At 38.3% G+C, this 18,633-nt stretch overlaps 1 protein-coding gene across 1 annotated transcript in view; it reads left to right on the forward strand.

Annotated features, from left to right (window-relative positions):
• Nucleotides 1–17,440, forward strand: part of LOC131477924 (cAMP-specific 3',5'-cyclic phosphodiesterase 4B-like) — a 371,133-nt gene extending 353,693 nt beyond the window's left edge. Inside the window, exons 4-6 of the mRNA XM_058681101.1 lie at nt 9,262–9,298; nt 9,429–9,499; nt 17,332–17,440. Coding sequence (XP_058537084.1) covers nt 9,262–9,298; nt 9,429–9,499; nt 17,332–17,440 — 217 coding nt within the window. The remainder of the gene's footprint in view (nt 1–9,261; nt 9,299–9,428; nt 9,500–17,331) is intronic.
• Nucleotides 17,441–18,633: the final 1,193 nt, after the last annotated feature.

Here is an 18,633-nt window from a genome sequence, read left to right on the forward strand (position 1 = left end):
TTTGTTTTTGCTGCTATTAATTGTAGATTTCTATTTTAGGAGCTATGACTGAGTGGTGTTACCTATTTATTAAATTTTTGAAATTAAGTAAATTTGGATACTGAAGTCCGTGCCTTAAAAAGGACTCTGGCATACATACAATTGTACTTAACATTTTATGTCATAAAAATATCAGTAGCTCCCTTAAGTCTCTAGCTTGGAAAATTCCACCAGGTTCTCTTCCATTAGTGGAAAGGAGGTCAACAAGGTTCACTCTCTTGTGGAAGAGGCAAAGGGCATTTTAAAGCTAGTGGCAAGAAAGATATTATGGAGGACCATCAATTTTAATAGAAACTCATCACCTAAAATATCTCAATCACTATGTAGGTCAAAATTCACTTCTTCACTTATTTAACAAGTGTTTGCTGAGTTTTTCCGATATTTCTTATAGTGTGCCAGGACCTGGGGGTAAAAAAAAAATGAAGAAAAGAGTAGAAAAATCACATTTCAATTAAAAACAGATCTGTTCTTTAAAAGTTTGCATGCTCCCAGAAAGGTGATAGCTACAGATAAATGCTAAGAACACACAGAGGCACAGGTAATTCTGCAAAGTAGAAGGAAACACAATGAGAATTAAATATGGGGCCAGGTTCATTTCATGTCTCTTTTCCCTGTTAATCTTTATAGCAAGCCCAGCAGGTTGATACTATTATTATCCTTACTGTAATGATAAGGAACTTGGAACTCTGAAAGATTTGAGAAACTTGTCCCTACCACGACCGTATCTTATACTACATCCAATGATGGTGGTGTTAGCCCATTTTATGTTGCTGTAACAACAACAACAACAACAACAACAACAACAAAACAAGGCTAGGTACTTTATAAAGAAAATAGGATTATTTGACAAATAATTCTGTCACTGGCAGGACCTAGCAGCCTGTTGTTAGCCTGGTGGCTACATATCAACATGGCAGAGAAACATAAAAGAATCTAGCTGGGGCTAAGTGCATGGAGTGACCTTGATTTATAATAATCCATTCTCACAACAATTAACTCCATAAACCCACTAAAATCCCTTTAGAGTTCATCATTTCAAGGACTAGGTCCAACATCTTGAAGAGCTAGCTGCCTCTTCCATCATCATACTGCGGTCATGTGATTCCAACACATGAATTCTTGGATGGCACAATAAAACTGTAACCAAACTACAGCAATGACCATGTTAAAACCTTATAGATTCCTTTAGCATATGTGTGACCAACTGAAAAATGGCATTTCTCCTACCAAGTATAGAAAATGTGTGGATACAGAGTGGAGGCATGGAGATGTAGACATCTTGGCTGTAGATCATTTTAGGATTGGCAGTTTGAGTACTAGATATTCTACCCCACATCAAAATAAAAACCCACCTAGTTGTCATCATGGGAGAATATAATCAGTGTTGTGAACTCCAAGTAATTAAGACTTCGAACTCAAAATATGTTACAGAAAAAAAAGACTAGCTTTGAAACTTGTTATTTGCTAAATTAATTCTCTGTGACTATTTCTTCAAACAAAAATTCAAGATTAAATTCTGGTGACACATACTTAAAATCACAATATTATAGAAATCTTTGACATGAACAGACCTTAGGATCACATTTCAACTCGGTTACAATTGTTGAAATAGATTGGTCTGGTTGACTCCGCATTCAATATCCTTGGTAGCAATGACTTATTGTATTCTCAGTTTCATTGAGCAGTAAAGTACACCCCCAATCTTAGAACCTATGTATTGCCAACCTTAAATTTCGACCAACTAGCATAGGACATATGTGAATTATCTAGCATTGTGCTCACTTATGAGAGACAAAGACTTAAGAAAAAATGGAGAATATACTTTCGTGATATAGAACAGCCTTTTCTAAGAAAAGAGTTGGCAACATAATGACAAGAAAACTGAAAACTGAATATATTAAAACCCTTGCATGAATAAAAATAGTGTAAGATTTTGCTATTTTAAATGTCTCAGCTCTACAGTAAAAATTTTAATATATTTCTCAGTTCAGAGATTTAACTTGTGAACACCACAAAAGGTAGAATTTGGATAATTATACCGGTGTCTGATATTTCATTTATCAGAGTCATATTTGAAAATCTAATTCCACACAGGCATTTGGATCTAAACTGAAGTGAGGCTGTTACTGCTATTGCACCTGATTATTGCTTTTCAGGATGAAATGAAACAAAAAGAGAAAGAGCAGCCCTCAAGTGTCTCACTGCCTCAGCTGCCTCCTCCTGTGAGAAAGGAGGATGCTAAACCACCAGCCTCCATGTGACGGTCATTGGTGGGGGCTGTAGGAAACCTGCCTGGGAGCTTTTACAGAGACCTCAGAAACCTTGCAAAATTCCATTGCTTTAGATTCTAGTAATAGAGGAAACCTTGACTTGGTAAAATTTCTAACTACTTTCAGAAGACTAAGAAGAAATTATCATTGACTAGACCAAGTGAATAGAAGAGGGAAATAAAAACTAAAAATGATAAGGATTCAGTGTTGTTGTATAGCAGGTGAAGTCCTGTCTGATGCTGGCATGCCGTGTGGATGTCCATTTATGTCCTGGCTGTTCCATTTCCGGTGCAGTTCCCTGTTAACAGCCTGGTAAACACTGCAGAAAAGCACCCAATCACTTGGGCTCCTGACACCCGTGTGGGAGATGAAGCTCTGGGATCCTGTCTGTAGCTTGGCTCACCTTTGGGCAGTGGTGGCTACTTGGGTAGTAAACCAGTGTATGAAGACCTCAGTCTGTCTTTCCCTCTCTCTGTAACTCTGATTTTCAAATAAATAAGTAAATCTTTAAAAAAAAAAACCTGACTTCATCTTTTAGTCAAAAAAGAGAGACCAAAGTAATAGTTTTCTAGTAAAACAGCACAATACAACCACTGGCTTCCCCAGAGGAAACTGGATACTTCCCCAGATGTGGCAGTCAGCTGCTCGTTCCCCACAGTGTTGATGGTTACCATCATCTCTCATGCAATGCCTTGCCACACTGATGTACAGATTTCCCAATAGGCTCATGAAGTTCTGATCCAGTGAGGTCAGTTTTATTGCCCAAACTGTGGCAGAAACCACTCTGGACAGGATGGAGTTTTGCTCATCCACCTGCACTGTCTTGGGAATGGATATGTTCATTGGATCATCCCGTTAGCAACATACTGCGCAGAAAAGGAGCTTTGTAAAGTCGTCATTTACATAAGGGCTAGTGGTCTCTTGAGACATCTGTGAAGGCAAATGAGGACTTGGCATCAACCCCACTAAAAGTTAAGATGTGTTTAGTGATTTTTTTACCAGAAAGTACAATGTGCTTCCTAAGGCTTTCGTTAGACTTGTGGTCACCACACTTACTAGCTTTTAAAACATCACATTTGCTTTATATCTCTAAATAACCTGTAACAAAATATCTACATGGTATATATTATTTAAAATAGTACACATTCCTTTAATTTAAAGTACTTTCTGGTACTTTAACTGAGTTTATCACCACATACCAAATGTGGTGAGCACTGTAATTATCTTTTAAAAATAAGACTTAAGAACATAGAACAGTTGAGTAAGTTGGCCAATAAATAGAAACCAAGGCTTAATACAGTATAAGTGACTAAAGCTCACAGATATTCATCACATACATTGGCTTTAAATTAGACTGAAAATGAAAAATGTAGCTTAGATAAGATTTCAAGAATTTTACACTAGGGTAAACTTATCTCCTAATTCTAGTTCACAGGAATCTCTTGAAGTGTCCTTATAAGGTTGATTAGGGCTGTACTTATCTTTTCAGCTGCTATGAGCATTGCATTTATTCTCTTTCAACAAATTTATCTAAATTTTCTGGTATTTTGATAACAAATAAGACATTTCCTGTGTCCCCAAGACTGCTGAACAAAAATTTACTAAGTTAATAGGCAGTTTTTATGCCCTCCGTTGAGGTCAATTGTAGAGAGTTGCACACAGGACTTTGAAATGTCAGTCCAGCAAGGCAGAAAGCCTCCTGAGGATATTACAGCTTCAGCTATAGCAGTTAGGCAGGTGGGAGGAAGGATGCGCAAGAGGAAAGGGCATGGGCTAACTAAAACTTTAGGCATAAGAAGTGTAGGCAATCACAACTCAGTATGGTTGGGGCAGAGAATTTTAGGGATGGGGAAGTTATAAAAGATGAGGCTTCAGCAATAATCAAGAACTTCTTCATGAAGGGCATCTGTTGAAGTAGTCTGGATTTCACCAGTAAGCCGTGGGGAGCTACCAACGGCTTTTAAGCAGAATAAACACATAATGAGAAGTATATTTTGATAAATGGCTCCAATTCATTATGAAGACTAATTTGGAGGTTGGACACATCTAAAGACTAGCACTCAGGAGCCAAATGGACAATGCTTTATTTCCTCATGTAAGAGAGGAGAGGGTTCTAAAGTGCATCCAGTGTGCAGGTAATAATACTTGCAAGTTAGGATCAGCAGAGGGCACTGATTGATTTGGCCATGAGACAAAGGGAAGCTGCAGTCTAGGTCAACCTACTGGATGGATGCAACATTTCCCGAAATTAGGAACATTCCCTTATCATATGAAATGTTGCATTTGAAAGTGCTTTACAAATGGTTAAGTACAAGATAAATATGAGTTATCTTTATTGCAACATTAGCAAACATAAGCATATTGAGTCTCTTACTAGCTGGGAAGATCTACATGCAAATTCTGATAATAATAAAATACTAACTTTAGCTAAATATTATTTGCCTACCATTTTTATTTAAAAGTGTGTGTAAAAGAGAGAGAGTGTGTAGAGAGGGTAAATCATTTAATTTTCATAAAACTGCATTTGTAAATGGAAAGAGAAGTTGACAGAGATTACATAATGTCTTACAACTAGCAAAAACAACAGCTGAAAAATGAATGTTAGTGGCTACTCGACCTGTGTTCTTCTTTTAAAGATTTATTTATTTTTATTGGAAAGGTAGATTTACAGAGAGAAAGCGAGACAGAAAGAAAGATCTTCTATCCATTAGTTCATTCCCCAAATGACCTCAATAGTCTGATCTGAGCTAATCCCAAGCCAGGAACCAGTAGCTTCTTTCAACTCTCCTGTGTGGGTAAAGGGTCCTTGGCTTTGGGTCATCATCCACTGCTTTCCTATGCCATAAGCAGGGAGGTGGATTGGAGGTGGAACAGCCAACTCATATGGGATGCTGGTGCTTGCAGGCGGACGATTAGTCCATTGAACCATCATGCCAGCTCCTGGGTCTGTGTTCTAAACCAGTGTGGTACACATCTCTCTGTAAGGAAGACTAATAACTGTAGATGGAAAGTACAATTCTCCTGTGTGGAAAAACAGAAAAAAGTGAAAATAATTAATGAAATTCACAATGTACCAATGTGTTGCACAATTTTACTGTAGAAATTCATTTTATTGTTTTTAAAGCTAGCTTGCGCTCAATTTGACAACCCAATTCCAAGAATGGATTCTAAAATTAAAGTTCTCATCTTGAACTTTTTAGTCAAGCTGTAATGTGCTGGTTCAGTCACTAGGTGTTGCTCATGTAATTGTTCTGAATATTTGGTCTTTGTCCTGAGAAAGATGACTCTAATGACGTGGGAAAATAAGAAATACATCATTTTTATAACCAATCAAGTATTTCATTACTCCCATTTATTTTTATTCTTACTAGTAGTGTGTCAATTCATGATCTTAAAAAATTCTGGCTAATCCCATAGGTAATCTAGCTATAAATGAGCAGATATTTTGTTTATTTTCTAATGTTTCACAAGTTGTTTGACAATTTCTGTACCAGCTGTTGTCTGATATACAGCGCTCGCTTTCACAGCTAAAATCAATTAAGGGAGCCAGGATTGGTATCTATAGACCCCTATCTTTGTCTGAATGTTCTGCTTTCCTGAAGTTCAAAAGTATTGTAAATTTTGCTTGTCTCACTATGATCATTAGTTTGTGTAATTCACTCAAGAATCCATCAGCTCTAGGCATATGTATGGATTTGCTTCTATTGTGTGTATATTTATCATGTATTTAAAGTCCAGAAGTTAAGGAAGCATGGAAGGACTATGTAAATGTAAAATCATTGCCCTGGCAGGTTGCAAGATAGCAAGATCTTTCTCCAATCCCAAAATCCATGTAAAAAAAAAAAGCTGGGATAAAGGCAATATTATGAGGCAGTTCACCATACTACATTAATCATGATTGCTGCCTTCCTAATTTCTGTTTTTTAACTTGTCACTTTTTCTGTCCACTTTTTAAGACCTGTAGCTTGTTATTTGGGCCCACATTCCAAATATACTGCCATCAAAGGAGCCATTCTCTGCCACTGCTATCCTGCTATCGCAGGTAAATCCTAAATCTATGGCTACAGGCCCATCAATATAAATATCTTAAAGCTTAACATGTATTTTAAAATGCAATAAGTGCCTTAAAAATGCTCCACTTCTGTCCCATATTTTATTGTTGTTGATGACTTAACAGTTTTTTCAGTTATCCATTTTCTAAAATGAAAAATAAAATCTGTTTCTTTCTGCCCCTTTTGCAATTATTTGGTGCATCTTGATCTGTAGGATCTATTCAACTTCACTCCTCCTGTTTTTTTATTCCTACCTAGACCCTTATCATCTGAGTCACTTCAGTGTCCACCTAAGAATTCCTTCCAGATTTCTCTCCCTCCAATTCATCCCTTATTATCAATAGCATTCTACTTTCTCCTTCTTTTAAAAAATCATCTGTTCATCTTTAATATTAGGCAAGAACTGCGAAATACTTTAAGGGTGCATTAGTACATTTCAGGACTTCTCTGATGACTTCTATAAGACATCTTCCTACCATTTTTATAGTTCCTCTATCTTAGAACTATTTACATTGGGGCAGGATAAACCTTTGTTGTTGGAATCACCAAGTACATTGTAGAATATTTGTTAGCATCCTATCTCTATATACTGCATTCAAGTAACAGCTTCTTGGCCCTGCAATTCTGAAAATCAAAAATGCTTCATATTGACCAATGTCCCTCTCAAAAAAACTCCCTCCCACTGCAAGTTAACAACAACCATTTCACTATTAGCTCATAGTAGTCACTTAATTCTCAAGTGCTTGCATATGCATAATTGTATTTATAGACGTTTTGTGTTCTAAAAATATTTCTCACTTTTCATCTCACTAAGATCCTGTTCTAGCTAATTTCTGCCTACTAACTTAAGCCCAATTCTATGATCTCTGTCTAAACTATCCATAATGTATGTGTGGGGACACTCTAGGCTTTTCCTCTACAAATATCTACATTTAACATGCCCAGCTCCACCTAAGCTGGCCCAAACATCTAGGTAACCTCATTCAAGATCTTTCCCAATTCTGTGTCTCTGCTTTACCATTCTTGTCACTGGTAACAACTACTACACCTGCCTTGTTGGACTTGGCCCTTTAAAGTCGCATTCCTTCTCTCTCTGATCTGAAATTAGCCTCTTTCTTGACCCCGTTCTGTATCCATTATTTGTATTGCTTGTTCTATATTTTCAATGTCTCCGGCAGAGTTTTTTTTAACATTTTTCTGCCTCTCCAATTACATTTAAATTTCAAGAATCTTGAAGTGTGTACAATTTGCTTTGTCAGCTATGTGGAATGGAAAGCCTAGTACCTGAAAGCATAGATTTGGAGCATCAGACAGTCTCAGCTCTTTCACTTACTATTCATGTGTTAATTAATCAAACTTGATGTCATCTTCAAAATGGGAATATTAAGCATAACTGCCTCACAAAATTGTTGTAGGAATTCACCAAAATAATACAAACCAAGTGTTTAGCACTGGGCCTGGCATACAATAATCATAGATCATTCATTGAATTATCATTCAAAGTAAGTACACAAAAGTTTGCTAAGTTAAATTAAAGGAAAAGTAAGTGAAAAGGAAAATATCATATGAAAGGAGAGCCCAGGATGGGAGTTCTGGTTCAGAATATTAGGTAGCCCTTTCTGGATGACTGTATCCCACTTTGGAACTCCAGTTCAGGTCCCAGCTCCTCTGCTTCCAATACATCTTTTGGCTGATATATCCTGGGAGGTAGTGAAAGATGATACATGTGCATTGGTTCTTGCCACCCATGAGTTAGGCCTGGATTGAGTTACAGACTTCTGACTTTGGCATGGTTCAACACCATTGTGGCTATTGGGGAGTGAACCAATAGATCTCTGTCTTGCCTTCTCTCTTGTACTGCCTTTCAAAAAGATAAAAAATTAAATTAAATCAAGTATTTGAATAAGACCTCATGTCAAATGCCTAAGTTAGAAAAAGAGGTCTGGATTTCCTGGCCTCACATAAGGCCTGCTGTAGGGCAGGCTTTCCATGATTATCAGTTACCCTCACACAGCTAAACAAATATGGCACCACATTCATTATGAGGACATTATGAGGACAGAAAAGGGAGAGCAGACTGACAAAAAGTCATTGTCACGAGCTTCTATACTGCTGTTAAAATTTCACACTATTGTAGAAAATTGGCACAATTCTGTGACCCAAGCACAGGCCAACATGTGTTTTAATATCTTCCAAAGAGAGCTTGCTGAATGTGAGCTTCTGTAGATTTACTGAAGCACATGCCATGAAAGGAGACAGTGCACTTCTGAAATCATTTTTGTCTTTTCCTACATACAGATTTACATAACAATTTAATCAACTCTTTGGAACAAAATCAGTGGCACTAGCATGGTTGCAGACTTTACACTCCCATCAAAAGCTTTCCTGGGGTACTTTAAGAAAAAAGTTATATTAAAAACAAAAAGTAATGGGATTCCCAGACAGAAATCTGTGTTTAAGTGGCATTAAAGCTGTGGTTCAAATCAACAAAATCCAGGAAATCCAAAGTTAACCTTTATCCAGCCTGTTATACCATTTTTTCCAACTCTGTGTGTGCCTTTGAGCAACCCTCCCTTTGAATTTCCTGGCTCTGACAACCAAAATCCACTGGTTGCTTTGAATTACAGCACTTTGGGTCGGCTATTTAATGAGACTATACCCTGAGGATATACACTTACTTCCAAAAGCTTTTATGTGTAGTCCCTATAAATACAGGAGTCATGAACCTGGTGTTTTTCCTTTCAAGAGCTCAGATCCCCATAAGCTTATTGTTGGATACAAGTAAAAAGACTTGTTTGACATTTGTGTTGCTAACATGGATAAAGTTTAATATTATAGTTTATATGTTACAGTTATAATTCAAATGCATCTTTAAATGTTTTCTTCTTTCTTCTCACCAGACATGGCGATGACTTGATTGTAACTCCTTTTGCTCAGGTATGTGTCATTGCTGTTCCTGGCTTGCTCTCACTCTGACCCTGGGTGTGGTTTCTAAGTGTGGTCTCTGACCTGCCCACTTGTTTCCTCCTTTGGTCCCTAACTAACTATTGAAACATTTTCCTCATAGGTCCTTGCCAGCTTGCGAAGTGTTAGAAACAACTTCACTCTACTGACAAACCTTCATGGAACATCCAACAAGTAAGTACCAATGTTGTGTAAAGAATCACTTCTGTAAAGGCAAAAGAGATTGAACAGCATTTACAAAAAAGCACTTTACAGCAATTGCATCAAGATTTGTCCTGCAGCTTTATTTAGATACACAATGAAAACAGAGTGGAGTATCTATGGTGTTTTAGAACTGATAAAAAGTCAGGAATTATCTAGTCTAGATCTTATTAAGCTTTTTATCTGCAACTCTTTTAACACAGTGTTCGACAAATGAAAAAAAATGAAACAAGGATTTTGTGTTATTGACTGATATTTGCTAGTTTGGCTAATAGTGATCATAAATTCTATTGTAAGTATTTTGAATGTGTTATCAATGAATTCAGACATGTACAATTAAAGGTAAAAGGGCCAAAGTGTTCTAGTCCAAGTTGCATACTTTTTGATAATTATATAAGCAGATTTATGCAATTTGCTGAATATGAGAAAGCTGTTCTTCACCTCTGCCCCCAACTAACTGCATAAACTTGATCATTGCAGTTGGCATTGTTGACCCTTAGTCTCCTGATTTGTATCAAGAAGGGTTGGTACTTGATAATGCCTCAGTAAATGCCTCCTCCAAAATAATTCCAGACTATGAGAACTAATCTAAGTTCTCTCCATGCAGTTCGCTCATTTGCATGTTTAAAAATAATAATGGAAACCAGATAATAAAAGGATACTGGAAAGAGAGGATAGAGAAGCACTTGGTATATTGATTCAAGCTCCTTATTGCACAGAAGGAAAACCCATAGCCCTCAGAACCCGGAACCTGCTCACTTGCTAACATCCCTGCCATAAGCACATGGGAGTCAAAACCTCTTCGTCCTGATTGGACATCCAGTGCCAACTATGCAGCATTCTATCCCTCCACTTTCTATGCATGTCTATCAGTGCTGTTTTGCTTCATCCAAAATTTTATAGCATACCTAAAAAGTTGAAAGGGGAGTTCATCCTGCTTTGAATACTCACTTTTTTTTTCACCATCCACTGACTAAGCACTAAGCCTTTTTGTGACACACTCAGTCACAATCTTTCCCCTCATTGATTCCCCTCTAAACTATCATCCAACCTTGATCCTGAACTTTCTCACACATCACTTTCAGGCTGGCAGGCCTGTAGTAGTTCACACTTAGAGTTAAGACAAAGTGTAATTGCTAATGCCTGACTCCCAAGGAAATTCATGAGCCAGGTCCAACTGACAGTATTGTATTTTATTATACTTGATATAATACACAGATTGAGAATTCTTAATCTGAAAATCTGCAAAATCAAAAATTCAAGCTGCTTTTTGAACTCTGATGTGATACCACAAGTGGGAAAATTCACACTGATCTCCTGTGATAGGTTATAGTCAAAATGCAGATGCATAAAAAAATTATACAGAATTATCTTCAGACCATTTTGTGCAAAGCGTATGTGTAACACCTATAAATTTCATGTTTAGATTTGGGTTCTGGCCCAAAAATATACAGTCAAATATTTCAAAATCAAAGGAAATACAAAGTCCAAAGTCCCAGATCCCTCAGTTATGGGACACTCAATGCGTGTATGGCATAGAGAAGCCCATCTCAGCCCCTTTTGGAGTATTATTCCTGTGATTCTTTTATCAATTCTTTCACCTTAAATTATTTATTTAGCATTCACTGTTCATTTATGCATATATAATATACATCTAAAAATATTTCCTGGGCATCAACCATGCACCAGGTACTGGCAACATAACAGTGACTGAAACAGACAAATTCTTTGCCATTCAGGGCATGTATTAGAAAGCACCTGGGTTTATGGTGCTGAACATCAGATCAGGTCTCTAGCCACAGAGGATTATGTTCATCAACTGTGGTCTAGTTTTTCCCTGCACTCTCTCTTTTTCCATCCTAATTATAGATTTGCCATTGTCTCTAAAATGTCTCTTTCCACCTGGCAGTATCTGCTTAGCCAAATCCTGCTTGTTCTTGTGACTCATTTCTGTGATCATGTTCACCAAGTTACTTTTCCTGATCCCACCAGGCCTGGCTGAATGGGCCTGTGTTTCTTGTGTGTTTGTTTGTTTTGTTTTGTTTTTTAGTCCCAAAGCACTCTGCCAACCTCACAGCACTCATTTGGATTCCTATCCACCACAGACTGTGTGTCCAATGTGTTTAACTTTCTTTCAGTTTCCAGAGCTATCAGAATACCTGACACATAATTTGAGTTGTATCATACTTTTGAATTTCTGAAGAAATTCGTACTGAGAGAAGAACTAGCAAGTATTTAGGAAAGTGTGCTTCTTCTCTAAACCAGTCTTTTCTTGTTCCAGAGTAGGGCCTCTTGAAACACACTTGCAGGTGCACTTTTAGCACCTGTCAATTATATAGTCAAGCAAGTTGATTACCCTCTCTGTATCTCAGTTTCCTGTTCTGCAAAATAGGGCTATTGCTTGGATTAAAGGAGTTGATATTTGTGAAGAACGCCTAAGATACATTGCAGCACAGTCAATGTGGACTACTATAACTGGTGATTAGATTTCTCTGGCTGAATCAAGAAGTAGTCGAACACTTTGAGGTTTTCAAAGTGTTGCAATCATCATAAATCATGTTCATACAGAGGTATTGGTAACTACACTGCATAAACAAACAAAGCTTAGGGAGATTCAGTAATTGCATTTGCCATACCATTTCCAGTGAGCAGAAGAGCCACACATGAAACATGGCATCCTGACTTGCATTACAGGTTCCCTCCCGTTCATTGTGCCAAGTCCTCTGGGTGATGGGAGGAAGTCCCCAGAAGGCTTTGGATAGAAGAATTTTTAGTAGAAACTTAAGGAATAGATGAAGATCACAAATCCTGAATGCAGAAACATTACTAATGTTTTCAGGAATTGAATTTGAGGGAGAAGTTCTGGACCAGAATGGAAGCTGAGATAAGGGTGATGGGATGATTAAGGAAACAGTTCAACAACCCCTTTAGCATGGAATGTCTCAGAACCACTACATCACAGCTTCATAGAGAAGCTGTGTCAAGGCATGTGTTTTTCTGATTAGTTAACATGAGCTTAAATGATCTTGCTTATTAATATTATTGATGCATTTATTCTAACCATCAGGCAGTGTTAGCTGAAACCACTTTTTGAGAATCAGCTCTTTCCAAAATCTAGGGTGTTTTTGAACACATGGACTTTCAAGAACAATGTATCCTCAAAACATGATTTATATATGCGGAAGAGACCCATAGTGCATCCTCACACTGTGGCCTTTTAAGCCATCTTTAAGCCAAAGCAACCATGCATACCCAATTGTAAAGGAGTTGCCTCTTATGATCTTACTGGCATCTATATCCATAATATGTAGAGTTGATCTGATTACTGATTACAAGCACTTGCTTGTAGCCAACATTAGTCAATGCAAACTGAAGACAGGTTACATTCAACAATAGCACTTCACTTTGGGCAACTGAGAAGGCCTTGGTTTAGCTCAGGCTGAGAGCTGGAGGATGGGTTTCAGCCAAAATGGGACAACCTGGCAGGGAGTACATTTAATTCACTCCACTGTATTCCTAGATAGTCAGTGTCCTCAGATAACTAAACAATTTATCAGAAGAAACTGAAGATAAGAATATTTACCAGGAGGCAATGTAACAACTGACTCCCCACTCTGCTACATTTTTACTCAGAATTTACTTTCTGAGTTATTTGACTTAGGCTCCAGGATGCCACTCCCTGTCTTGAATGTAGCTTTTAAGAGATAATTGTGTCCTTGGAGTGGTTTTCATGAGACATCCAGAAAGTATGGTTTATTGCATGAAAAGGAACTCCCACATAGAACAGAACTACACTTCTCATGAGTTAACATTCCTTTTATCTTTTGGCTCCTTTCTGTGGATAAAAGTCGTCTATTGTCTGTCTGAGCTTTACCACACAAGGGGTGCAAATCTAAAAATTCCTGTTGAGGTAGTTTCCTTGCACCTCCCTAAAGTGTCCCACAGAAGGATGCTTGATTGGGCCCTGGTTTCTTTGGCTGCAACTAACTACATCTCCTTTGTCACAGACATTAATTTGAAAATACAGCTTTCATTTGGAGTTGTTAATTCATATAAGCATCCCTAAAGCATTTGCTGGCTTCCAATCCACCAGTGGAGTAATAAGGTGGTTTATGAGTGAAAGTGCCCAACACACAGCAGTCGATAACCAAAAAATGGGCTGTGAGGAAAGGGACCTCATCCTTAATCATTCAGGGTGGTCTTAGCAATATCAGGAGAATCACCTGTGGCTATCAGTAAATCAAATAACATCTTTGCTTCAACACTTGCCTGAACATAAGTTAATCAACATGCATGTAATCTTTGGGAAGGTATTAATAACCACTTATTTTTTTCAGTCTATATCTGAAGTGTCTTTCATTGCTTTATGTACTTTGGCATGGGATTTAAATTAGCTGAGAATCATAAAATCTTGAGCATTCAGAGTTGAAAAGTGCCTGGCCAAATTTCCTCAAATAAGTGGGGAAATGTAAGTAAAACCCTACAAACAGGACCCAGCACATTGTAAATCAGCAGTACATGTTAATTTCTGCCTTCTTTCTCTAAGTGAGGAAGAAACCAAAAATGCTCAATGGGCTGCCTAAAGCAAAACAGTTGGAAGGGATTAGAGCCAGGATTAAGATTCCTGTATTCTTATTCATAGACCAGTTCTTTCTTCACTGTGCTATTCAGGGATGGAAAGCATTAATGTCTGTGGCTGTATTATCCTCACAATTTCTGTTGCCATTCCCAGCACTCAGGTATACAATTTCTTATGCCTTTTCAGTAAGTAGGGGGCCATTGGAAAGTAGGTAACTTATCTTATTTTTCTTTGGCTATCTTTGCAGTTTTTAGTTGATATCCTCATGTCCTATAAGCAATGTAGCCTCCAAAAGTCACTCACATATTTTAAAAGTGTTGAGCTGCTTCTTTGTACCAGGCATCATTAGTAAGTGATAAAATTAATAAACATAGTCCCTTCCTTTCCAAATCTCACAAGGATGAGCAAAGGGTTACTTTTATGAATCAGTAACTCTAAATAAAGTCATACTTTCAAAATTAACATCTGAACTATAGGGATTTTTCTAATTCATGCTCTTACCCCACCCCATAAAAAACAATTGAGTGAATCAATTATTGTTTGTAGCCGTGCCGCTATGAAAATGGGAATTTCCAATATTTTTGGACTCTAAAATCAGTTTCTCATACAAAGCTTTGCATTTAGGGTTCAGGAAAAGATGCACTGAAAATATGTGATTAAGCCAATGCTTAACATGTGTTCAATATATATATCATACCAAGTATTATGCCAATAATATGTATGACTCAGTCTAAGGTTAAATTTGCCACAGATACATTAAGGAAACAGATATGAAAATGGGAATTGCAATATGACTTGAGAAGGGCTTCAGAGGAGAAGCATAAGATACTACATAGCCTGAGTGTCATCCACTGCACCCCTGATGGCTGGGTTGAGTCCTGGAACAGGTGAAAAAAATTAGTCACTTAAAGCAGGAGAGAAGCATTCCACTTCCTGAAATGTGTATAGCAACAAGACAGCACAGTGTGTTCAGGGAATTGTAGACAGTGCATAGAATCAAGAGTGTATATGGAAAAGAAACAGATCATTCATTCAGGTTGATCATTTTGTCCCTCCAATCACTTTCACTCTGTGCATACTTTTGGAGTCCATACTATTCACCAGGCATATTGGGCGGGGCTCATGAAGAGCTAGATTCTGCCATGAAAGACTCAGACTGAGATAACAGATGTCCATTTGACTTCTAACATGGAAAAATGACCCTGAAGGAACAAATAAAACATCATGGGAGATTCAAGGAGGGGCAGTTTTAAGCTGACGTTATGACAGCCTTTGGACAAAATAGCAACAGATGTTGGAAATGTAGGTGATATATACATAGTACATCAGAGGAATGATCTGATTAATGGCAGAAAATGAACAGCAGGAAAAGAAGAAGAAGAAGTGATGACGTTGGGCCTTGGCAAAGTCCTTTCCTTGCTTCACACACTCATTCATTTGTTTATTATTCCATTCAACAAGCATTTAGAAAGTTCTTAGCATATAAAGTTATGTTGGGTGCCAGGGACCCAGTAGTGACCAAAAGCTTCCTGCCCAAATAAAATTTACATTGAATCTAAGGAGTAATATACTGAACTCCAATTAGAGCATATTTTAATTGCAACGGTAAAGTGTTTAAAGAAGAAGTGCAAGATTCATGAGAGCACACAATCAATTAATGATTTGAGATGAAATGTCAGGAAGAATTCTAACAGTGAACCTGGAAACAGTGTCTTGGGGCCCTAGGGAAAAGGACTTTGTCAAACTAGAGAGTTAGGAATTTGATCTCTCAGATTTCGTGAAAAATGACCCTTGGTGTTAGAGCAGGAATTATCAACAGATATATAGTGAGGGAAAGCATTCACTTATAATTCAGGAAGGCTTAGCTGTGATTCTTGACTATGTCAGTAATAAATCATATTTGCTTCAGCATGTCTCTAAACTCCTCAGAGCTGCACTTTCCTTATCATGAAAATAGATGCTACTGCTCTCAATAAAAGATCAGAAGTAGCCAGCACAATCACTAGCAGAGGAAAGCAACCATTGCATTATCATTCCCTTTCCCTGACACACATAAAAACTTTCAAGCCACAAAGGATAAAGGAATCTTGCCTAGAATCAACCTGTTAGTAAATTGCTGGTGGATGCAGACCCTGTTCTTCAACTCTGCAGCCGTGAGATTCTGTTATCTAAAAGTTAGATTATTCTGAAGGGATCAGAGATGTAGGTGGAGCAATTGAAACCTCAAAAAATAATTATGTAGCCCAAACATGGGAATAGTTTTCAGCAACATCTTTTCAGGCCTTTCTATGTCACTTAGCATTTGATTTCTTTCTCAAACTTGCCTGTTCATGGCAAGTCACAAAGGAATAAAAAAGGATAGATTCCTAAGTTTTTGTTTTCCAAATACTGAAATAGATCCTTCAGAGTTGAGGAAAATAAACAGCCTGTCAACATGAGTGTGATGCCTGTTTGTGTTTGAGAACCAGTGGCCTAGGGTCCCACTCTTCTGCTCGTTTCTAATATCCTATGAGTCCTGATGTGGCAAAGAATCCTTAATACAAGTGGCACTGAGAATATGGTCCCTAGTCTTGCAGGACCAGCACTACCTGACAACTTATACACGAACATAAAAAAACTCTGGAGCCCATTCCAGGATCAGAGTTTGATTCACTTGATTCTTCACATTCATAGGCTTGTTTAATGTGCAATAAAACTCAGTGCCTCTGTGAGAAGGCTGTTTCCTAAGTTAGACAAAATGAATCACTCTTCCCAGGAGCTATGTGACCTCTGATGAATGATTACACCTCTCTGGTTCTCAGTTTCTTAAGGCAAAAAAATCATGCAAATCCTAAAAAAGGCTCCCCCGGCTTTATCTCTTCTGTAGCACTGCCCCGAGAGATTAGGATTGCCTAATTAGGAGGGAGTGACAAAAATGGATCTCTTCTTCCGAGGGCCTCCTGGAACAGCACAACCTAAAACAGAGGTCCTGACTGGGGACCTGGAGTAAACAACTTCCTTCCTGGAGAACTGAAGCATCCCAAGTCTGTGTGAGGGAAATTCCAGACCATCTGGATGTGAGAGACTTGCAGTCATCTGCCCATGTTACAGCAGTCTGCCTTCCAGAGATAGCATTATGTCACTAGATAGATCATTGTGGCCTGAAAAACTCCTCAGTGATCATGGGGGGGGGGGGGCTGAGGGATGACACACCCAGACTCAGTCCTTCTCTTGTCTATCTCCACAGGAGATCCCCAGCGACTAGTCAGCCGCCAGTCTCCAGAGCCAGCTTGCAAGGTAGGCAATGCCATGAGGTCCACCTCATTGCTCCAAGTCGTAAATATGCCTCTGGTTGAGACTTCTTCAGAGTGATGACATTTGTTTGCATACTACAGCCCTTGAAAGTATGTCTCTTGGTGGCTTTTGTCAAAGGCATACTAGAGTTTGCTTCACTCCGTATGAAACCAAAGCAGTGTTAAGACTTTGGCCATGGTACACCTGACCTTGCAGAAAGTAACAGATATGTGGTAAGGCTGCTTCTCAGAAACAGGCCAAGAGGTGTAACTTTATTGATGGTGCAACTTGACCTCTGCTTGCTGACCCGCTGAACTCTAGGAGAGCTAACCTCAAAGACCCCAAGATGCCCTATGTTGGCCTGATGATGGTCTGTTTGTGGTTTCCATCTGACTGCCAACCAAAGATCCCACTTGAGTATACATACTTTCCAGGTGTGAAAAACCAAGATTCTGTCCAAGTCATTTCTCTTGGAGCTCATCCAGCTCTGTTTCTCAGAGGTATTTTCTAAAAGCCCCTGCCTTCTCATCTTCTAGGACCATGTGTCCATCCACTCTTCATGAAGCTCTGAGCATTGAGGAGAGAAAAGACCACCATGAGGAACACCAGGGAGAAGTGTTGAGTGTAAATTCCCTTGTTATAAGACACAACCAAGCACTTGACAGTTTGAAGCCCAAATGGCATTTTCTTCCTTGAACCAGTGTCCTGATCACAGCAGTACATGTCAACCAAATGATAGGCGAAACAATTGAACTTGTACCAGATTGGCCTGGCACCGAGCATAGCCAGGTACACTTTCCCACTTCTGGCATACTGTTTCCTTCACTTTGTTCTTGTCCTCTTCCTTACACAGCTGTGGTATTCTAATGCCAGTGTCATACATTTGAACTGAAGAGTGTTGTAAAAACTAAACTTCTAAAAGCAGGGAACATAGGAGATAGATTCCACTACTTCATGGCTTCTGAAGTATTTATGGTACACATTTTTAAAAATATTTTTATGAGGAAAATTGAGAACAAGAATAAAAGTGAAAGAAACACATTAAGTCAAGGTGAGTTTACTCTAGGGCCCTCTGATAGGAAAAGGAAAAAAGTAAATAGTATTCTATCTGTGGACTTCAAAACCCTGCTGTGCTGGATGCACTATTTCCTTTAGAAGTTTTATAAAAGGAAACAAACTATAGCGCCTCAGGCTATAAGTGGTGTTATATACTTGGAGATCAAAGGAGCTGGTTTTGAAACTCCTATCATTTCAT

This window comes from Ochotona princeps, chromosome 2, assembly GCF_030435755.1.
Source record: "Ochotona princeps isolate mOchPri1 chromosome 2, mOchPri1.hap1, whole genome shotgun sequence".
NCBI lineage: Eukaryota > Metazoa > Chordata > Mammalia > Lagomorpha > Ochotonidae > Ochotona > Ochotona princeps.